Source organism: Trachemys scripta, chromosome 19 (genome assembly GCF_013100865.1).
Source record: "Trachemys scripta elegans isolate TJP31775 chromosome 19, CAS_Tse_1.0, whole genome shotgun sequence".
Taxonomy (NCBI): Eukaryota; Metazoa; Chordata; order Testudines; family Emydidae; genus Trachemys; species Trachemys scripta.
Genome location: NC_048316.1, coordinates 22,481,384 through 22,505,677, shown reverse-complemented (window position 1 = coordinate 22,505,677; position 24,294 = coordinate 22,481,384). Strand labels below are relative to the sequence as shown.

At 43.3% G+C, this 24,294-nt stretch overlaps 1 protein-coding gene across 1 annotated transcript in view; it reads right to left on the bottom strand.

Annotated features, from left to right (window-relative positions):
- The window catches only part of EIF4G3 (eukaryotic translation initiation factor 4 gamma 3), a gene marked incomplete at its 3' end in the record, with an annotated part of 356,444 nt that overhangs the window by 128,216 nt on the left and 203,934 nt on the right, over positions 1 to 24,294 (bottom strand). Inside the window, 2 exon segments of the mRNA XM_034753512.1 lie at positions 809 to 1,621; positions 20,038 to 20,146. Coding sequence (XP_034609403.1) covers positions 809 to 1,621; positions 20,038 to 20,146 — 922 coding nt within the window.

Genomic DNA, 24,294 nt, shown 5'->3' with positions numbered 1-24,294 from the left:
GGCGGCGGGGGGGGGGGGGGGGGGGAAGGTGGAAGTTTTGCCTAGGGCGCGAAACATCCTTGCACCCGCCCTGATTGTAACATTACTTTTGTAGTGGAAATGGATGCACTGTTAATTAAGTTAGGATGGGTAGATCTAGTGTGTTAAACTTGGCATTTCAGCCATCTAAAGCACATAAGTTTTCAACTCACTTATCACTTTCAGAAATATCACTTTTTTGACATTGTTGTCCAAAACGCAAGGCTACGAAATAGCTTGCTCAGAAGGTTCACTCTCAAGAATTCAAGGACTGATGAATATTACAGCCGGTTTTGGTGCAGGATGACAAATCAAAAGGAGCTGGTTGTTCAGCCAGCCAGCTGATGTTAGAGAGAAGGAGAGTGATGTCTTTCAGGTTTCCTGGGTGGACACACATAGGATGCAGTTCTGTCCCTGCCCCCATTGAAACAAAATAAACCAGTAGCTGATATGAAGTGAACAAATCCTAGGATATATTTAATAAATAACACATTCTTATGGAACATCTAATAACCTATCATTTATATGAAGATCAGAGTTACATAGCATAACAAACAGTAATAACCTCATTAGTTTTCCTGGATGTGCTTATTAATAAGGATTAACATTCTCTGATTAAACCAGTGGTGATTTGGTACATGCTAGATGCAGGGCTGGGGACAGAGGGAGGTGAAGGAACAACACTGGGGACAGAGGGAAGGTGAAAGGAACAACACTGATTAAAAATTATACCCCGTTTCCCTCTGTCCTCAAGTTTAATGCATGCTGGACCATAATGTCAAGAACTTACCTGCTACAGGGTTCTTCCTGGAGTTTAAATTCTCAGACTCTGAATTCTCCTCTGGTTGCCCATCTGCTTCCACCTCTTCTTTGTTTTGAGTATCTTTTACAACTTTGTTAAGGGTAGTTCTTCTGCTCTCCTCTCCATGTAAATCTCCCTGAACAGCAGGGAGGGAAATTGGAGGAGGAGGAGGAGAGGAAGGAGGTGTTGTAGTGGTAACAGCAGCAGAAACAGGAATAGGAGGAGTTAGAGGAGGAGAGGGAGAGGTGGAAAGAGCAATGGAAGATGGTACACACTCCACTTCTGCAGGAAAGCCTTCCAAAATCTCCAATTCAACAGTCAATGGTGCAACTTCCTGTTGAACTATTTCTGCTATGCCGTCTGCAGCAGTTACTTTTTCATTAACTCCATTAATTTCATTAATTAGATTAGTACTAGCAGTCACTGGAATATAACTAGTTGCTACCGTACTAGGCTCCTTGCATGTGTCAGCATCAGCCTCTTCTGTTGGTGAAAGGTCTGATTCTTCTGTGCAGGGTGTGGCATTGGATATAGGTATTGTTTCCTCTTTCGGGGAAGTTAGTTCACATCTCTCCTCTGAGTCAGCTCTGAATGCAGATTTACTAGAAACAGCAACAGCAGCAGCAACAACTGCAATAGGAGCAAGAGGGACTGGCGATGCAGCAAGAGGAAGTTCTGGTGGTGATTCCACTGAGGCAGCCTCAGATGTCTGGCCAGCTTGATCTTTTTTCTCCCCACTAGGCTCTGGTCTGAGGACTGGGGAAGGAGATTTTAATACTGGATCTGGTTTTGGCTTCTCTTCTACGGAAGAAAAAAACAACAACATTACAAGGACAGATTAGTTTACCAATTTAGTTTTAACTAGCCATGCTTAGGGTCCTTTTAATTGCCCCACCCTGTGTTCTGTCCATTATTCCAGGAGCTCCTTGGAAGAACTGCAGAAGCAGCAGCTAACCTTTAAATCTAAAGTGAGAACCAAGACTCTCAGAGAACTTTAATATTTAATGGACAGTTGAAGTTTTAAGAACAAAAGTCTTTTCAAGAAATCACCCTTCTCTTCAGCAAAACATACTTAGAAACCTTAACTACGGAAGACATGTTTGTTAATTTTGGAAACCTACAGAGGTTGACAATGAACACAAAACAAAAATAAATGTAAGTTAAATGGAAGAGGACAGAATGGGTTAGTGGACAGAGTGTAACACTAAGACCCAGGAACTACAACATTCTGAAATTCATTCTAAAAATGAATCACTCTGTGGCCTTCAGCAAGTCACAGCTCTAGCTTTCTCTATTTGTAAAATAGGAATACTACTATTTGCCTACTTGAGTAGAGTGTTGTGATGATTAGTAATTTGTTTATTGCTTTAAGGATGCAAAACACCATGCTATTATTAAGAAGTGAGAGAATTTGACAAATAATAAAACAAATTATCTTAAATTTCTAAATTCCTCAGACCTTCAGGATATCAGAAAAGACTTTTTACACTCTACTCTTACACTTTTGTTTTAAATTCTAGCAATGAAAATTAAAATTTATCCCAAGTAAAACTGAAACTGAAGGGGATTTAAGAAGGGGATTAGGTTCTATTTCATTTTGAGGTATGGTGGTGAAAGACATCAGTCTGGGTTGGAAAAAGTAAGACGAATTACCTTATCGTAATGCATTATTTGAGATGTGTGGTCCTTATGGGTATTCACTGTGGTTGCACATGCACTCTATGTGCCTGAGACCAAAAGATTTTTCAGTAGCAGTTGGTCCACATTTGTGCCCTACACCTCCCTGTGCTCTGAACCAAGGGCATAAAGGGCACCGAAAACCTCTCCAGTTCCTACACTACAGTGAATAAAGTGAGGATTCATGCAGAGGGGATGGAGGGAAGGTCATGAATACCCATAGGGACCACACAGCTCAAATTCCAGTTACTATAAGGTAAATAACCTTTCCATTTGTTTTTGAGTGCTTGTCCCTAAGGGTGTTTACTGTGGGTGACTCCCAAGCAGTACTCATTGAGGAGGACGGTGTGAGGAAGTATGTTACACCACAGATAGAAAGATCGTTGAACCAAAGGAGGAATTTCACTATTTCACTATTTCACTAGGAGGGTGGTGAAACACTGGAATGCGTTACCTAGGGAGGTGGTGGAGTCTCCTTCCTTGGAGGTTTTTAAGGCCCGGCTTGACAAAGCCCTGGCTGGGATGATTTAGCTGGGAATTGGTCCTGCTTTGAGCAGGGGGTTGGACTAGATGACCTCTTGAGGTCCCTTCCAACCCTGATATTCTATGATTCTATGAATCCACAGATGAAGCTTGAACAAGGACACAAGGCTTGAACAAGGGCATAAAGTCTAGTCCCATGTTGCTGCTCTACAGATTTCTAAGAGGGGAATTCCTTGCAGAATTTGAGCAGCCCTGACACCTGTGGGGAAAGGACTCTATGAGCTCATAGCAAAGGAGGATGTAGCACAAAATCTAATTAAAGGGTCTTTACAAAGAGACGGGCTTTCCCTTCATTTGCTCAGTAATGGAAACAAAGAGTCTCAGACTTCCCAAAGGGCTCTGTCCTTTGCAAGTAGCAGGCTAAAGCTCTGTGGACACCCAGTGAATAGAATCTTCTGTATCCTTGTTGATGTGAAATTCTGCATGGAAAAAGAGGAAGTGGACAGTTCGATTCAAGTGAAAATCAGAGTGAACCTTAGGGATGAACTTGGGATGAAATCTCAAGGACACTTTATCCCTATGAAAGATTAAGTAGGGAGAGTCCGCCATGAGGGCCCTGAGCTCACCCATTCTCCTGGCAGAAGTGATTGCTGGTAGGAAGGCCATTTTCATAGAAAGGTGTAAAACAGAAGAAGTGGCCAAAGGTTTGAATGGCAGGTTCACAACCACTGACAGTATCAGGTTCAGGTCCTAGGCAGATATAGGTTTTAATACCAGGGGAAAGGTTCTGATGATACCTTTTAAGATCCTCAGAGTTGTAGGATAGGTGAAAACAGAGCAGTTCTCCACCAGGGGATAGAAGGCATTAGTAGCTGCTAAATGTATGCACAGTGAACTAATGGAAAGACTCAATGCCTTTATGGATAGATAGTCCAGAGGGTCCTGGGTTCCTCTGGAGGTAAGTGACATTGCTGATAGCAGAGGGAGAACCGCTTCCATTTGGCAGTATAATGCTTCCTTGTAGAGGATTCCCTATTTTTATTAAGGATGGGTTGGCTCTCTTCTGAACATGATCTATTTGTTGGCTATCCAAAATCTTGGGATGGACTTGGAATGGTGTAAAGAGCTGCTTTTGGGCAACTACATGACAGCGTATAACAGTTTGGGAACTACACTCAGGGACTAGTCTAGCACCTCTATTCATTCACACATGGAACAAGACCAAAACCATTCTACCACCAGGAGAAATAATTTTTACAAAACTATTAAAAAGTGGATATTTTGAAATACTAAATTTATTCATTATGAATCATTAAGAAATAAATGGGATCTCCAAATGCTGGAATAGCCAGAAATAATATGCTTCAGCGCTCCTATCGAGAGTGACTTCACTGTGCTTTGCACTGCTACAGTTCTAAAATTGCATTATGTTCCCTCAGAATAAATATGGAATTAGATATGACCAAGGATAATGGAAAATTTGTTACCCAACAATTTCCTTTCTGGGACTGATCTCTCCTCCAATCGGAGACACTCAAACTAGACTTCTTCAAGCTAGCATTACCTTCATGTAGGCAAAAAAGCCTATGGCAGGCTAGGAGAATAATTTATTCCTTTAGAGGAGTATCCCATCTTGTTTAGGAGATTCCATTCATAAGCCACACTGTCAGGTTCAAATAATAGAAGGGGGCCCTGAGATAAGAGAGGAGATTTTGTCTGGGATAATGAGAATGGCCATAGCTTCCTCTTTCTTGATCTTTGGAATTACTCTTCCTAGTAACAGAAGAGAGAAAGCATATAGAAACAGATTCAACCCTCCTTGAGTCAAAGCATCTTTTCCCAGTGATTTCTGGTCTGCTTTTCTGATGAAGAAAGGCCTTATTTTCACATTTTGACTGAATGTGAACAGGTCCACCTTGATTCAGGGACTACTCTGAGTTGTTTACCTGCTGACAGCATAGCCAGCTTGCATTTGTGTTGTAAATCCCTTTTATGTGGCTCATCTTAAGGGAGGCTAAGTGACACTCCATCCAGGAGAGGATCTGCATTGCTTCCAGGTTTAGACATAATCTCAATATTTTAGGTTTTTGTACATGTTTTTGTGATTAAACCAAGACATGCACTTTTCTTAGGTGATCAGAGAAGTGCTGAACAGCCCACCTGAATTCTCTTACCTCTACGAAATTGATGCTCTAAATCATCTCTGAGTTCTACTTCTACTATTACAGGGATTTCCTGCTTCCATCACCTGGGGGACTTGATCACACTGGGCAGCATCTTTACTTTTCATTACCTTGCTTGGGAATCATTCCAAGCCCATAAGAGGAATCTCTGAAGTTCTTTCATGGGCACTGTTGCCCATGGAGTAATCGCTATGCATGAGAATAGAAGATCAGGGAGCTGCATAAAATGGATTTATGTCACTCGGTTCTGTGATATCCCATGGACAAGTACTTGAACCTTGTCAAAAACATCCTCTAACTTGAGAAACTAGAGCCCTCCTTGCATCAACGTTGATGTCTACATAGACAATCCTCAGAGAGTCCTGGAGATTTTCTTTCAAGTTTGTCACAAACCCCAGTGCCTGAAGAGCACTGCCAGAATTACTTGCTGCAAGGCCTCTTGGGATCAGTTCTGATGACTGTCATTCAAATCCTAAACTCTCCAATCTGGTTATCATCACCTACCAATATCTTCATGAAAACTATGGAAGGCAGAAAGACCATTTTGTATCAGCAGTGATGATTTCTGTTGGCAAAGCAGAGAATTTTCCAATCACAGGGCCTAACTAAAACACAGATAAAGCTTCTGTAAAGTCCAGCAACCTCTATTGGTCTCCTCAAGTGATTCCAGTATTATCAGAAGAAAGCATTTCCATACTGAATTTCGTCACCTTCACTGACTTGTTTGCTCTCTTTTGAAATCTCACATGGTTCGAATTCCTCATTGATTTTGTACTTTAAAGAATCTGGAGTAGAATCCTGAGCACCTTTTATCTTGAGGGACAGGTTCAACTGACTCAGCTCTAGGAGACGTGAGATTGTACGCAGAATGGTTTGATGTATTATGACATCTGTCAAGCTTCAAGAGGGGACAAAAAAGGATTTTGAGGTGCCTTGAGCTTGAGGAAGCATCTGTGTTGCAATATTTCCTATACTCACCTGTCGAAGTCATTAGATCTAAGTCTTTGATATGTGGAATACCCTGACCCCTAGGCATTTTTCTGGATTGGAAGTCGACCAGCTGCAGCCATACTGATGATTTGGGCTGGAACAATTGGCTCCACTTTTGGGTCTGAGCTTCCCCCTAGCAGTTCAAACTCATATTTTGCCCCGGGGTAAACTGAGTCTCTTCTCTGGTAGGAAGGACTCTTAGGTTTCACTGTGGTTCTCCTCATCCCTTAATATGCAACTGGACAAGTGCCGAGGAGGACTGATTTGACCTTATGGAGGTACCTCTGGAGGTATTACAGTTGATGTGGGGAAGGATATGGAGGCCTCAGCATGATGTCCAGATGCTGAGCAGAATACAGGTTTGCAGGCAGAGTGTGGTTGTGAGTTCTTTGGTTCCTGAGAGGATCTCTTGATTTTTTGCCCATTTCATTTAGCCTTCTCCACCATTTTTAGAGGAGTGGGAAATAAATGGAGAGAAGAAACTTGGCAGGTGGCTCCATTTAGAGGACAGAACTCCAGAAACCTTGACCTCCTAAAGATGTAGGGAGATTTTGTTTAGTGTAATTCCAAAATAAATTCTAAATTCTAAATAAGTTCTAGGATTGCTAATGGATGAGGTCGGAGAGCTGACCTGCTCTGCACATGTGAAAGCAAAGAATCTGATGTAAAGGCAGAACTGCCTCTGGTAATTGTAGGAAGAGGGGAATAACTGCAACATCTCAGATCTGGGGAATGGTTAGGATTCAGAATAAACTTTTTTTTTTTTTTTTTTTTAAACACAAGGGCCCTTGTAATTTTGAGAACTTATAACAACAGTAGTAGCTTTAGTGTCTCTGAGACCTTGGAATATAACCTGCAAAACTGAATTTAATTAGACCCTATAAAAATATAGAGGCTAAGACAGACCTAATCAATCTAAAAGGAAGGATGGAGAGTAATACAAGAGGCAAACTTAACAGATATATGATTGGACACTTAAGCTGTAACTGTTCCTCTATACAACTTAAAAAGCTCTGCCTATCTTTTCTGGGAACCCAATGATATTGTAAGCATTTGTATTTGTTTTTCTTGCTTTCTTTTTTTGGAATCTGTAGCGGGGTGAACACCCGCTCCTGCCCTGAAGGGCTTGAAATCAGCCCTGAAAGAGGGCTCATGGGTAAAAGCAACCTTGGAGAGGGCTGCAACTCTAAAAGCTGGGCTGATTGGGGAAACAGCCGCAGCTGGGCCACACCCCAATCAGGCCACAGCTGGCCCTGTACAAGAGGCTGGGAGCCAGGAGCTCAGCAGTCTCTTTCTGCGTTCTCCCTCAGTGAAGCAGGGCTGGGGAAAGGCAGAGGAGCCGGGGAGCTCCAGCCTGGAAAGCCCCAGGCTCCTCTGCCTAGCATAAGGCAAATAGGTACTGGGGGTTGCAGAGGGCAGACCAGTTATAGAGAGAGGCAGCAGGTCCAACGCAATCTTGCCTGTGATGAGTGGCATATACTGCAGTCTGTCCCAGGGCGTGGGATCTAGACGATGACTGGCAGTAGCCTTATACTGAGGCGAGGTGGGGATAGTGGGTGAGGGTTTCCTGGGGAGGGGAGACCCTGAGAGAAAGGGGTTACTGCCAGGGGGCAGCACCCCAGCTAACAGGGCCCCGGAGTTCAGGGAGGGACACGGGGGCCAAGCAGTAGTGGATCACCAGCCTGCAGAGGGCGCTCTGGGCTGAAAATCGAGCTAATTCCCTGAGAGACCAGCAGGAGGCGCCACAGGGGTGAGTCTGAACGGCTACAGAATCCAAGGAGCAGTGGTGAAACCAAATGGTAGAACTCTGTACTGGAAGTGACAAGGGCCCACTGTAAATTTCAAGAACCGTCTGTGGGTCAGGTGGATATCTATGTGCAAGGAAGCGTCTTGCATAACAAGAGCCGTAAATCACATGCCGTTTTCTAGCAAAAATATGATGGCTGGCTGCAAGAATGATCATATGGTCATTGGCTTGCATATGAAGCGGTTGAGATGACAGAGATCTAGAACTGGTCCTCATCCTCCCTTTTTTCTTGGGTACCAGAAAATAGGTGGAATAGAATCATGTGATTTGAATGGCCATGGGAACAGACTATATTGCTCCCCTCTGCAGGAGGAAGTCCACCTCTAGGGCGAGGATACTGTCGTGAGAGTGGTCCGAGAGGTGGGATTGGGATGGGGGACATGGATGAGGTAAAAAGAACAGGAGTACTTGTGGCACTAGGTGCCACAAGTACTCCTGTTCTTCTTTTTGCGGATACAGACTAACACGGCTGTAACTCTGAAACCTATCATGGATGAGGTAGTGTCGTGAACTCGATTGTATAGCCACGTTGAATGACATCCAGGACCCACTTATCTATTGTTATTGCTCTCCAGAATGGTAGAAAAAGTGCTTGATGGCCCCCAAAGGAAGTGGGTTGCTGCATGTAAATGCACTAAAAAATATTGCTTATATGAAGATTGAGTCTGTGGTATCAAAGACTGTGCTGATGAACCAGGCGAACAGGACCGTTGGGTCTTCTGACACTTATGAGGATGCTCACAGGGTTGCTGATGGAAGAATTGAGGAGCGCTGTACTGTTGTGCAGGAGGTGGGCAGTAGAATTTGTGCTTGGATGCTGGTGTAGAAATACCCAGCAATTGCAGAGTGGCTCTAGAGTCCTTGAAGGAGTGCAGGGAATCATCATTCTCCTGGTTGAAAGGTGAGATTTATTGAAAGAGAGGTCCTCAATTATGTCCTGTATCTCCCTGGGGAAACCAGAAGAATGCAGCTGGGCACAGAGATATGTCCGCCGAATCTACTGAGGCCTGGAGCATCATCCTGGCAACCAGTTTGCCTTCCTGGAAGTGGTCATAATCCTGCTGAAGAAGCTTCTTCACAAAGTTTGCTAATTGGCCATAATGCAGAAAGTCATATTTTGCTAGTTATGCCAGGTAATTAGATATCTGAAACTGAAGGCTGGCTGAAGAAAAGACCTTATGACCTAGAAGGTCCAATCTCTTACCATCCTTCTCTGTTGGAGTGGAATACAGATGCTGCTGCCTGGCCTCTTCATTACCAGCCTGAATAACTAAGAAATTGGGTGGGGCGGTGAGAAAACAAACTCAGACCCCTTCGCAGGTACATAGTATCTTTTTTCCACCCCCTTCAGGGTGGGTGTGCAAGTGGCTGGAGTATGCCAGACAGTGCAGACCGGCTGGAGAATAGCATCGTTGATCGGTAGCATCACTCTGGCAGGTACTGATGCATGCAGAATATCAAGTAACTGATGTTGGCTGTCCTGCACCTCCACCAGTGGAAGGTGGAGGGCATCGCCACACTCCAAAACAGTTCCTGGAACTAGCGGTAGTTGTCTGGTGGGGAGGAAGGAGTCAATGACACCGCCTCATCTGGAGACAACAAGGGGAACCACTCCAGATCTGGTGGTACCACTGAAGTCAGGTTAACCAGTGCATCCTCCAACATCGGTTCCAATTGTCTACATGATGAAGATTGGAGTGGCGAGATGAGGGACTCCTCTCAGGCGGATCAGGAAGATTCCAAAGGCAGATATGGGGGCCAAGACCCCCAGTATGACCAACCAGGCGGTTGCTGTGGTGGGCAAGATAGCAATGGCTCCTGTGTTGAGGAAAGGGAGGATATTACCGGTGGAGCCTTTGGATATTCATGCCAACAGTACGGGAGAGGTGGACCCTGTGTTCCGTCTGAGTCCTCTGACACCTAGGAACAGGGGAGCCAGCAGAAGCGAGCACATCATAGGGGAGCACTCTAAAACACGACCAAAAGGTGGAAAGTCAAAGCAGTGGAGCGGGCGCCCTTAGGAAGCGAATGCACCAGGAAACATGAAGCCCTCACCTCATCCAGGGCAAACAGTTCATGAGGTCTGGGTGCAGACTCGAAGCTTCCCAGTGTCAGCGGCATGCCTTCCAGAGTCAGAATCCGGCCCGGAACAGCAGACTGCCTCAGAACTGATGATTTCCATGACTACAGTGGTACCAATTCAGAAAGGGTATGCGGCTCAGTAACCAGAACCAGCGGGTCCAGAGTTCTATGCGACTTCTTCTTGTGCTTGTGACCCTTGGAATGTGTCGCTTCCCCATGGCTGGAACTCGTAAAGGATGAAGCGTCCTTCTTGGGTCTTCAGGAAGACTTACTGCCATGCTTATGCACATGCTTCCTTGCCTCATGGGGAAGCCCCAGCATGGGGCTCATAGCGCTGATATCAGTGGAACCAGACTGGAGCTCCATGGTATGAAGCACACTCCTTGACTCCTCAGGCTGATGTACAGGAGAGGTTCCACAGCCTGGATCTGACTGTAGCATCACGACGACTTCCATGAGGTGATTCTTGAGGCAGAAAGCCCGGCCTTTCCGGGTACAGGCTGGGAAGGAGAGGCAGATACTGTACCTGGATGCGATTGGGCTTCCCCCAAGCAGTAAAGGCAGCGTTGGTGCTCGTCGCTCACTGAGAACGAGTGAGGGCAGGAAGCACAGATCTTGAATCACGGTGTCTTTGGCATAATCCAGTACCCAAGTGTGGGTGCTGGGAGGAGTGGGAAATCAGAAACCGGCAAAACAGCATCCCAAAGTCCTTAAAATTCTAAAGACTACTAACAACACAAAAACGACCAGAAAAACCAACAAAATACTAACTATATACAAGAATAAACCGTCTTTTTTCTCTGTATTGTAAAAAGTGCATCACAAGAGATGAGAGAACAGAAGAGGCTCTGACTCGCCAGACCATGCGGCAGTGAGAAGGAACTGAGGGTGTAGAACAAGGTCACATACACAGACCAACAGACACTACTACTTTCAAAAGCTTCAGCTCTAGACGCATGGTGCATGTGTATAACCTTCAGTGGAATACAATAGGTACCATCACTCAAAGAAAAGGAGGTCACTCACCCCGTGCAGTAATTGACATTCTTTGAGATGAGCGTCCCTCTGGGTGCTCCACTTCAGGTCAAGGTGTGTCCCAGCGCTTTCGATCGGAGATTTCTACATCAGTACTCCTACGGGCTGCGCATGCACTGTGCCTGCCATTTGAGCTGTCAGTGTTTGAATAGTGCATGCATAGCCTAGGTTCTCAGTTCCTTCTCTACAACGGAGTGTGTTATGAATTCTAAGTAGAAGGGAGGAGGATGGGTAGTGGAGCACCCACAGGGACACTCAGCTCGAAGAACGTCAATAACCTCCTGCTCCACTGAAAAGCAGTTTGGATAAGGCAAGAAGGCTGTTGACAAGACAGCTCTACCCAGTCTGGTGTCGGACGCTGAAGTGTGGATGAGAGCGTAGTGATTAGCGAAGGTAAGGTTCGCATATGTCAGACAGTGGGACATTACGGGGAAAGGCTGTGGAGGTGGAGACAGCTCTGGTAGAGTGTATCCTAATTGATGTAGGAGGTTGTATTTGCCTGAGTTGGTAACAAAGGCGTATGCAGTCAGCAATCCATTTGGAAAGTCTCTGTGTAGAGATAGCATTTCCTTGTGAGCACTGAGTAGTAGAGACAAAAAGTCTGGGTTTTTTTCTGAACGGTTTTGTTCTATCCAGGTAAAAGGATAATGCTCTGCGAACATCAAGAGCCTGCATTGTTGTTTCAAAGGCGTTAGCGTGCGGTTTTGGGAAAAATGTTAGGTTCATAGAGGTAAAAGGAAGAGTGTATCTTAGGTAAGAACTTTGGATGCGTGCAGAGTGTGACCTTATCGTGGAAGAACATGGTATACGGAGGGTCCGCCATAAGCACCCCCATTTCTCCTACCCGTCTGGCAGACGTGATTGCTATGAGGAAGGTGGTCTTCATGGATAGGTGAAGAAGGGAGCAGGTAGCCATTGGTTCAAAGGGTTTATCCATCAGGGCTTTGAGGACTAGGTATAAATCCCAAGGTGAAGCAGGAGGTTTCACATCTGGGTGTAATGTGTGGATACCCTTCAGGAACCTTTTGGTGATTGGATGGGCAAAGACCGTAACGTTGTCAATCTTATGGTGGAAGGCGGTGATTGCCGCGAGGTGGACCTTGAGTGAGCCGTAGACAGCCTGATGTTTTAAGGTGTAACAGGTAACCCAGTATCAGTGGGAGTGAAGCAGAAACTGGAGAGATGTGTTTGTCAGCGCACCAAGATGTGAACCGTTTCCATTTATGCAGGTAAGTAGTGTACATGTTGTGTATTCTGCTGTGTAGCAAGACAGTGTACACTTGGTCCAAACATGTTAACTCCGCATGAGAGAACCATTGATCAGCCAGGCCCTCAGCTGGAGACGTTGTATGTCGCGGTGCTATAGTTGTCCCCAGCATTGTGATAGGAGGTTGCTGAGTGGGGGAAGGGGAATGGGTGGCTTGACTGACATGCACAGGAGGAAGGGGTACCACATGAGAGTTTCGGTCCATGGGAGCATAAAGGCGTCTCCCTGTGAGTGTTTCCCCAGGCCTGCTCTGGAGCAGAATGTTGGGCATTTTTTGTTTGTTGCTGTGGCAAATAGATCCAGTTGGGGATAACCCCAGGTCAGGAAAATGTTGGAAAGAATGGTGTCGTTGAGTTCCCACTCGTGCTGTAAGGGGAACGATAGGCTGAGCTCGTCTGTGGTGGTATTCTGAGAACCTGGCAGGTATGAGGCGGAGATATGGATGTTGTGTTGAAGGCACCAGTTCCAAAGTTTTACCGCCTCTGTGCAGAGGGAGTGTGACCAGGCTTCCCCCTGTCTGTTGACATAAAACATGCACGCGATATTGTCGGTCATGATTCGAATTCGGTGGTTTTGGATGATGGTAAGGAGATTGAGGCAGGCATTGCATATGGCCCTGAGCTCTAGCAAATTTGTGTGAAGCTTGGTTTTCGAAGCGGCCCAGAGACCTTGAGTGGTGAGGTGGCCGATGTGTGCTCCCCATACTGCGAGGGATGCATCTGTGGTGATGGTAATTGAAGGGGGATCTTGTCGGAAGGGAATCCCGGTGCAGAGGTTGATGGGAGAGGTCCAGCACAGAAGTCCTTGACTTTCTGGGGCATGGTTAGTAACTTGTTTAGCCTGTGCTTGTTTGGTTTGTATACCATGGCTAGCCAACCCTGAAGGCATCGCATGTACAGGCAAGCATTTGCAACCACAAATGTGCAAGTGGCCATATGTCCTAAGAGCTGTAGGGAGTCTTGGACTGTAGTCTGTGGGCTGGCACTTATCTGGGTAATAAGGTTGCCCATTGTGTGGAATCTGTCCTGGGGGAGAGATGCAAGACCGGTGGTGGAATCGAGGTGGGCGCCGATGAAGTCGATTTGTTGGGTAGGTTGTAAGGTAGATTTGTTTTTGTTTATTTGCAGGCCCAAAGTGTGGAAGCAGTGAAGGGTTGCAAGAGTTGTGCGCTTCTTAAGTCTAACTGAGTGGGAGACTTGAGGATACAATCATCCAGGTAAGGAAATATGAGGATTCCTTTTTTCCTGAGATGTGCTATTACAACTGCTAGCACCTTGGAGAAGATACATGGTGCAGTGGAGAGGCCAAATGGGAGGACTCTGTATTGGCAGTGTTGCGCTCCCACAGCAAACCTGAGGAAACGTCGATTGGCAGGGTGGATAGAAACATGAAAATATGCATCTTGGAGGTCGAGGTTGAAAACCAATCTCCTTGCTCCAGCATCAGAATTATCATTGGGAGAGTAACCATCTGGAATTTCTGTTTCTTGACGAACTTGTTCAAACGTCGAAGATCAAGAATAGGGCACCAACTGCTGTTTTTCTTTTCCATCAAGAAGTAGTGGGAGTAAAACCCTTTCCCTCTGTGTTGAGGGGGTACCTCCTCTATTGCTCCAAGATGTATGAGGTGTTGTACCTCCTGACAGAGCAACTGTTCGTGAGTGGGGTCCCTGAAGAGGGATGGGGTGGGAGGGAGGTAAGAGAGGAAGGGCATGGCATAACCCGATCTGATAATTTCCAGGACCCATCTGGATTCTGGAGCTCAACTGTAAGGCAACAGTTATCTAAGTCCGCAGCCACGAAATTACTGAGTTCATTGGGTACTGGCTTTCTTAGGTTATGTTGGGATGTAACTCCTGTTTACACTAGGGAGTTTGTCCCACTTTCAGGCATCAGTGGCCAGACCTGGTGTATATGGACTAATATGAATTCCTAGGGCAAACAATACAAGTTGTGATTTGCTTGTGCCGTAAGAATGCAGTCTTCCAAAAAATTAGTTCAGCCATACAAATTTATTTACCCCCAATGAAATGTGAGCTTTAAAGTCTGATTGAGATTATTTTAATGTTAGCACACAGAGATAGTTTATTTCTCTACTTTTTTTTAAATAAAGGGGACAAACCCAAGAACATTAAATGCAAATCACTCCCAACCCCAATGTTAAAGTTAGATTTTTAAACACAAAAAATGTCAGGGAATATAATAAATAAGATCCACAGAAGAGACATCAACTCACCTTCATTACACATTGTGACGGGGTGTGCTGGGCCCTTTGAGACCCCCTCCTGGAGGCCTCATGGTCCTACTACACCCACCCCACAAAAGGAGCAGTTAAGGGTGGGCCCTTCAGGCCTGCCAAAAAAGGCTGTAGGGAGGCAGCCAATCAGAGCCCAGCAGATTCGGTTAAAAGGAACTGCAGGGCCTAAACAGGTTAATTGCTGGCTAGGACCAGAAGGGGAAGGAAGGACCGGAAGACAGAGGAATTCGCCAGGCAAGAAGGCCTGGGAGAGACCCTGCTCAAGCACAGGACAGAGAACCCAAGAAAGTAATGGGACCAAGTGGAAAGCAGCCCAGGGAAGGCAGCAGCAGCTATTAAAGGGAAGCAGAACATGGCTGCTGTTTATAGGGACCCTGAGTTGGGACACAATAGTGGATGACCCTGGGTTCCCCCCCCCCCGCCCCCCATCAGCCACGGAGGAAGTGGCCTAAGCCCTGAGGAGGGGATAAGGCTTGTTTAGGGGCCCAAGTGAAGGGCAGGACTTAAAAGGGCACCAGAGAACTGTTAAAGCCAAGGAATTGCCAAGGAGAAAGCCCTGGGGGGCAAGGACAGACATAAAGCTAGCCCAGAAAGGGCTGAGAACTGAATCCAGAGGCAGGGCTGTAGATACCAACAAGGGCACAGTGACCGTCCTTTTTGGACCTTTGTTACCCCAGAAGGGCTTCGTTCATTTTAGACTTTGTGTGACTTAGCCGGAAGGCTGAGCCACTGAAGACCAACCTGACAAGGGAAAAAGACAGGGAGTACTGCGAGCAGAGAAAGAGTGCAGGTTCGCACCCAACTGACAGGAGGCACTCACGAGAGGTAACTGCACCCTGTCACACACATATAGTATTTCTGATTCCCAATTAGGTTATTAAATATATGGTCCAATTCTCCATTGCTTTAAGGTATACAACCTTACTAAATCAGAATGGTATTGGTTTACAACAACTATGAACTGATGTAAATGAATACAGAAGGTGCAAAGTACCAGAGGCTTGGGTCTATACAGTATGCACAATGGAAGTGACTTAAGTCTGGCCTTCACAAACTTGCAATGGAACAACTACAGACCTTTTGTTATTTCAATGCAAGTCTGTGTGTGGTCACACTTATTTTGGTATAACAATGATGTAAATAGGACACTTCTCAAATAACAAGAGTTGTGAATTAAAGCCTATTTAGTTACTTTGGTACAGGTTTGTTTGTAGACCAGCCCTTAAATTTACTAAGAACTAGTTTAGATATGTAACCATAACATTGTACTATCACTTTTTTCATCCAGTGTCATCATTTCAACTCAATTTTATTTCATGATGCTTTAGCCTTTGATTTTTAATGGATATTTTCTCTCTTTCTTTACCTATTGCTCTGTTGTACTTTAATAAATTAGCTCTTTAGTACTTTTTCAGGAAGAGATAAATAAAATAAATAAATATCTAATTGCTCTTATATAGCACTTTTCATCAATATATCTCAAAGTACTGGATTTTCTTTTTGTACATAATGTGTTATAATTATATTTACAATATAATTATGTTCTAATCTGTTCTAATGTTGGTCTTTCTTTTTTGTATATAATCTGAGGGTTTATCTACACAGGAAAGTTATGGCAGTATAAGCTTAGATTTGAATTTAAACCGATAGTTATACCAGCATAGCCCCTCATGTGGAGACTCGTATTCCAATGGGAGTGCTCCCCCCCCCCCCCCCCAGTTTAGTTCATGTTGTTTAAATCTCCTTCCGAAATTCAACTGAAAAAGCCATTCTTACATTGGACCCGATAAAACTGTCCAAACAGAGGGTTATACTGGTATAACTAGATTGGTCTAATTGGTAAAACATTCCTGTTTAGATAAGGCCTGAGACATCATTAATTTGTTTTAATCACTTCCTAGTTACTGCATCAATTCTTTAAATTGTTGATTTTAAAAATGAAATACAGACATTAAAAAATATGAGGGGGGACAGTTCTCAATAATGGCTAGTGTACTGTAGTTTCATGACAAGAACGTTGTTTTCGAATTCTGGATGACTCACAAGTGGAAATGAGTTTGACTATCACATTCACCATTTGTCCATATCATAAAACTACCACATACTTTGCTATACTACTTTACAACAAATTGGTCAATGGACAATGGAAGGAAAACTTTCAAGACCTTCTGAATAGTGACTCCAATATTGATGAAAGAATCTTTGACTCAATCCCTCAACATCCCATTAAGGATGACCTCAGAACACCACCACCACCACTTGTGGAGGTAAAGAAAGCCAAACAGATGAAAAGCCAAACAGATGAAGAACAATAAGGCATCTGGACCTGACAGTATCCCTGCTGAAATCTTCAAAAAAGGAGAAGAACTGGCTTGCCAGCTTCACGCCCTAATCCTCAAGATCTGGCATTTAGAAGAAAACCTAGCTGACCTCAGGGATTCTATTATCATGACCATGACCATCTTCAAAAAAGCAGAAAAATCAGATTGTGGAAACTATCAAGGAATTGCCCTGTTGTCCACCTCCAGAAAGATCCTCTTGAGCATTCTCAACTGGCTGCTCCCTCTTGCCAAGGAAATCCTCCCAGAATCACAATGCAGATTCAGACCATCTCAAGGTACCAAGGACATGTTCTTCACTGCTCACCAACTTCAGGAAAAGTGCCGAGAGCATCATCAACCTCCCTACATAGCCTTCATTTATCTCATGAAAGCATTTGATTCCATCAATTGTGAGGCTGTGTGGAGAATTCTCCTCATCTTTGGATGCCTGCCAAAATTTGCCATTCTCCAACTCCTCTATTACAACATGTCCATGATAGATATCAGCAATGGATCAAAAACGGACCCCTTTGTACTAAAGACAGGAGTCAAGCAAGGCTGTGTCATTGCTCCAACACTCTTCTTCATCTTCCTTGCTGTTACCCTACTTCTCATTGTTACAAGCTCACCTCTGCACTTGATATTCAATACAGAATGGATGGCAAGCCCTTCAACCTCAATTGCCTCCCATTCAAGACAAAGACTATCACTAAATCACTCATTGAATGACTGTGCCCTGTGCACTCACTCGGAAGAAAACAGTTGACATCTTCTCTGAGGCCTACAATCAACTAGGTCTAACACTCAACACTAAGAAAACTAAAGAGCTCCACCAATGGACTCCGAACCACCACAATCCTGCTCCCTCAATCAAGATCAAGAATGAGATCTGGATAATGTCAAGCACTTCCATTACCTTGATAGCATCTGTCGCAGAAAGCCGACACTGAAAAGGGAGATTCAACACTGCTTCCAATATGTCAGTGCAGCTTTCAGACACTTAAGAAAATGTGTCTTTGGAGATCGTGACTTCAAGAACCAAACCAAGCTTCTCATGTAGCAGGCCGTCATTATTCCTGCTCTCCTGTACAGTGCCAAAACCTGAGTCACATAAAATAGACACCTCAAGGCTCTTGAATGATACCATCTATGGGGCCTCCACAATATCTTCCAAATCAAATGGGATGATCAACGCACTAACATCACCATTTTGTCCCAAGCCAAAAACTCCTGCATTGAAGCTATGATTATCCATTACCAACTCAATTGGGCTGGTGACATTCTTCGAATGCCAGATAATTGACCCCTGAAGCAGGTCATGTTCTCACAACTGAGCCAAAGCCAACAGATATGGGGAGGGCAAAAAAGGCACTTCAAAGACACCCTCAAAGCCATGTGGATGTTGCACATGAAGTGCAACATCCACAAAATCATGGGAAACCCAAGCCGTCAACCGACTAAAATGGAGGACCTTGTGGCAAGGATTCCAGCATTTTGAGACCCAATGGAGAAACGGGAAAGAAGGAAAGAACGCGCTGCAGCACAACTCAACAATCCAGATCCACCCCTTTCACCAGAAAAAGTCTGCCCCAATTATGGCAAGATCTGTGGATCCCAGACTGGTCTTAAGAGTTACGTGAAAATCCACCAGGAATAACTGGCTATCATTTCATGGAAGACAATCATCCTCAAAATCTGAGGGATCGCCAATCAGTACTTTCACAGAAAGTCTAAGACTGAGCTCACAAGCATGATGATCAGGATTATGGTGCTTTTGCAGATATGGGAAGTGGGTCCAGATCTGGAGCAGGAGCCATGTTGGGGGTCAGGAATAAGGTGCAGTAAGGAGTGCTTGTGCTATGATTGGCCAATGCAAACAAGTGTTAGTTTCATGCATATTAAATTTATCCACAACTTTTTAATAAAGGAAGGATGTGGAATTTTTACACATAGAATTGTAATACTTTACATTTACGTTTACAGAATATACTTAAATTGAGGGAAAAACAAACATCTAAATTGTGCCTGCCAATAGTAACATTTTCAGGGACATTTTACTTCTCCTTCTGTCAACCATTGGTCATGCTAGTACCTGGATGTATGGTATCTCTGAAAAATTAAAAGCCAGCTTCTTTTGCCTCCCTGGTTACAATTCTAAATCTTTTGTGGTTAGCTTTTCTTCTTCTAGCATGCACTTTTTAAAATCTACTTAGGCACAAAGCTTTTGGGAAGTGCACAAAGAAAAAGATAGCGCTTCTCAATTTTCAAGTACCCACTGCTGTAGGCAGAAGCATAAACGCTATGAATGAATGTGGAGAACTGGAATGCCTAGGCTATATATTACCAATACACATAACACTGCAGAGCACAGCACTTACATTGTAAACACAAGTTTTTAAGGGTTTCTAACTGGATGTAAAATTTAATTGTGGGAAGAAACTTGCATGCAGTGTCTCAAGTCCAAGGATAATTTCTATTTTAAATACAAATTTTATAAACTCCATTCATATTTTTTTAGATATAAGAAGAATTAAATTTAATCATTTTAAGACACTATTTTCACCTGCACAATTTGAAAATAGCTCTAAGTAGAAAGTGAAATTTGGCAAGCCTTTACTTCACACATTTGCACAATAGCAATAACAATTCTCTAATTAATATCTTCTATAGATGTACTGAGGATGCTGGCAGGACATGATGAACAAACAGCTCTACAGGAACCATTATGATGTAGTGGGTAAGTGATATCTCTGTGGCTAAATGTATGTTTAAATGATGTACTTGAGAAATTCCTCTAAGTGACCATTTTATTGGCAATAATTTCGTTGGTTTTGAAGAAAGGATTGTTTGGAGGAGGGAAAAGGAGGTTCACACTACCAGCTGCTCTGGAACAATGTTTTGGAAGAATGAATTTTAGTGAAACAGTTTTTACCCAATTCTGCTTTGACAAATTGCAATGAATCTGTAAATAATAGACCAGCTTTGTCAAAGGTTCAAAAGAGAAGCTTCTATTTCCGGTGCTGGCCACCCTGCTTGCTTACAGGCTTATTAAAAGTCAGACTTATGAGAGGAGACAAATGACTAAAAAACCAGGGAGAAAACATCCATTAACAAACCTTGCTTCGGGTCGCTAGTTGCAGTGACAGAGGTGCTGGCGGCGAGATGAGTGTTCTCCACAGTCCCATAAACCACAGGGCTGTGCTCTGGGACCTGGCTGGACAGCTGCTGGGATTTGAAGTACAAAAAAGGGTGATAATGAGCATGCGAACATAAAAACTAGCAACATGGAACACAAGCAAGCAAGGGGGGGAGACGAGAGTAGGGGGGGGAGATAAAAGAAAAGCAAAAGGCAGGAAAAAAATATACACAGACCAATTTAATAAATTCAAAAAGTACATGGGAAGGGGAGGAAGGAAAAAGGCAGCAGGAAAAGGGGGGAAAAAGACGATTACTATTAACAACAGCAAGAAAAGACAGCACAGCACAGTCATTAACACACTTCATTCATTTATGTTTCTTCCAAGTACAGCAGAAATGCTCTAGGTAATAATTTTCAATAACTGGGGTACGATCTGACCCTCCCCCGGCCCCCCAAAAAAAAAATTTGTAAAAAGAACTGGCTAACTCCATTTGCAAATGATAAGCAATTTCAAAAATCTGTGATATTTTTTGATCAAACCATTAGAAAACATTAGAATTTGCAGAGAAAACTGTGAATATCAAAAGGCAAAATCTTGATAGATGTAAGAGCTAGCCACCCTGATCGACTATGAACTTGTTGATTCAATGAAACCCCACAAAAACACAAATATTTGTAATCAAAATTTAGAAAAATAATCTAGATTGGATATATATTTGTGTGTGCACATGTATCAAGATATCTAATATCTTCTACAAAAGAGGCTTATGTATTATACCCGTTGATTGATAATGAGATGAGAAAGAAAATTATATTTCTTCACCCTCAAAGGTGAACAGGAATAACTGGTCCCTACTCAGTTTACAGCAGGCCTGATAAAGGTTACATATTTTTAAATGGCCAGATTAAAAATTTAGAAGTGGCCAGAAAGCCACTTGACCAGGACTGAGGAAATTCCAGGTACAGCTTATCTCAGAGGGAACAAATATCTTCACCATCACCACCACCATCTATCTGACAGGACAAATGTTCACTCTGGCAAAACATTCAAAGCAGATACTCTTCTGGATTTGGGTTGTATTTGCGGAGATTTCATAAAGCCACAAAAGCCAGCATCCCCCCTCAGAAATCTAACAGAAACTTTTTATGAAACTATAAATGACTATACCAAACCTATTCCAATTTTTCAGAGTAAGGCTCTTTTGCAAGTTACTTTGTAGATGGGTGGGGAAAGTGTTCCCATCAGTAAATCCTTCTTAAGGCACTAACCAAAAACCACATGGGGAGAAAAAAATGCAACAAATTTAACATTTATCATTTTAAAAAGCCCATAATTTTGCTTTACAATGTATATTAATATCTGATCCAGTAGCTTCACAATGTGAAGTTCCCATCTACACATCTACCTTCAGTGACACCTCAGATGGGATATACTAAAAAGCTGGGATCTTCAAAGGAGTTGAAGGGAGCTAAGTGCCCAACTTCCATTGAAATTAAATATCATTTGGGTACATAACTCCCTTAGGCGCCTTTGAAAATTGCAGCAGAAGTCTAAAGAAAAAATTCTCTCTCCAAATTCTTTAAGGTAGAAACCATCCTGGCACCTAGCAAAATAAAAGAAGTCTGGGAAAGATTCACTTTTGTCTTGTTTTCACATTCTGAGTGTACAGCTCGATACAGCTGCAACGCAGTGTCCAATAAAAAATAACGGATAGATGCATACATAAATCCACACAATCAAACACAGGTTATAACATTGAAAGGAAGTTGTGATGTGCACACTACACTGCTGGAGTCTTCATTGGAAAGAGAGGTTTTGGGTACAGATTAATAAAATCTTCAGTAGTATTGAAAACTTCATCATATGAGTTTTCCCTACTAAACTAAAGGCCATACTCCTTATGGAAATGAGGGTGAAACTCCGATGCTTTCAGTAACATTAACTTTTGAGCTGACATCCTGTTGGAAACTCACTTGGTCCCCAAGGAAGCATGTCACAGAAATTGGCTTCATACCCCAGTATCCCAAGTCTAGACCTACCAAATCCTGTAGAATTGTGAAGAAGCCTCTGCAGGCTAGAGGACAGGTATGGGGAAAATGTGGTTTGGTGAGCATGGTGGTGAGCCACTTGTTCCTCCGTTCTGTACCTCCTGGCCATTATGTCAGTATCTCTTTCCCTCTTCCAGTGGGACTAAAGAAGATCAAGCCTTTGTGAAGCTGCTGCTGCTCTTTTTGCATTATTGGTATACTGAAGAGACTATATTTGAGGTGTCAAGTATCAGAGGGGTAGCCGTGTTAGTCTGAATCTGTAAAAAGCAACAGAGGGTCCTGTGGCACCTTTAAGAAAGTATTGGGAGCATAAGCTTTCGTGGATAAGAACCTCACTTCTTCAGATGCAAGTAATGGAAATCTCCAGAGGCAGGTATAAATCAGTATGGAGATAACCAGGTTAGTTCAATCAGGGAGGGTGAGGTGCTCTGCTAGCAGTTGAGGTGTGAACACCAAGGGAGGAGAAACTGCTTCTGTAGTTGGAAAGCCATTCACAGTCTTTGTTTAATCCTGATCTGATGGTGTCAAATTTGCAAATGAACTGGAGCTCAGCGGTTTCTCTTTGGAGTCTGGTCCTGAAGTTTTTTTGCTGTAAGATGGCTATCTTTACATCTGCTATTGTGTGGCCAGGGAGGTTGAAGTGTTCCCCTACAGGTTTTTGTATATTGCCATTCCTGATATCTGACTTATGTCCATTTATCCTCTTTTTGTATATTGCCATTCCTGATATCTGACTTGTGTCCATTTATCCTCTTGTGTAGTGACTCACATTTATCCTCTTGCGAAGTGAGGTTCTTACCCACGAAAGCTTATGCTCTCAATACTTCTGTTAGTCTTAAAGGTGCCACAGGACCCTCTGTTGCTTTTTATATTTGAGGTGTACGCTTAAAAAAATTCAGCAAATATCAATTTTTGGTTGCCATGTCTGACCATTATTGAAGAAGAAACTAATGCCCTTCTAAATATTACATTATACACACCTATCATTCAAACTCAAAAGCAGAAACAAGCAATAAGAAATTACTGTTAAAAAAGGCAGACTGGTAAACAGACATAATGCAAAGGGGAGCTAGTAGTTTCTTGGGAACAGTTAAGTTTTCCAGAAATGAAATTGACAAAGCTCGCTAGGCCCTGGGTGAAGAACTATATTTATACTACAGCCAGGCCTGAATGAAGCCAAATAAAAGACATTTTACAGATTAACTGGTTTCAGTAATGCTTTCCTCACTGTCTGCCTGGATTATCAGCTTCATTTTTTGAAAAAAAAAAAAAATCTATGTAGAAAAATAGTAGGGAGAATGGGACCAGAAGCGACAGGAGCCAAATGAGACTGGAGAAGGACAAGACATTTATAAAATCTGTGAATGATTTGGATTAGGAAGGAACCATGTTTTTTTAGAGGGTTGGAAAGCACATTGTGGGAATTAAAACAATGTAAATATATACATTAAAAATAGGTTTCAGAGTAGCAGCCGTGTTAGTTTGTATCCGCAAAAAGAACAGGAGTACTTGTGGCACCTTGGAGACTAACAAATTTATTTGAGCATAAGCTTTCGTGGGCTACAGCCCACTTCTTCGGATGCATAGAATATAAAACAAAAATAATTATATTAAAATAAATCATCCTCATAAGGTGAATAGCTTGAAAATGCAATATTTTCAAAGGGGATCTAGCAGTAAACTACTCAAGTATGACTGTTATGACTTATGATGGTGAAAGAACTTCTCAATGCAATTACCTTCCACCTTTGGTGGTTGTCCTAGCAAACATACAAGGCAAGAAGGTTTGGTCACCATTTGGATGAGAGACTCTCTAGGAAAACCCAGGGTGTTTTTGGTTCAGTAAAGGGTGCTGTTCCTTATAAGCAGGGATCCTAGAAATCCGTTTGCCGCGGAAAAACGCAGAATTTGTGCTTTTACAGAGAATCTTGAGCTTTTACATTTTGTGAAAAAATTAAAACATATATTAACTAAATTTTACTGAAAGTCCCAGTGTCATCTATTCAATGCACACGACCTCCCACACTTGTAGTTGATTTTCATTTCCGGCGTATAGAGGTTACTCAATGATAGGGTTACCATACGTCCGGATTTTCCCGGACATGTCCGGCTTTTTGGGCTCCAAATCCCCGTCCAGGGGGAAAGCCCAAAAAGCCGGACATGTCCGGGAAAATCGGGACATGCC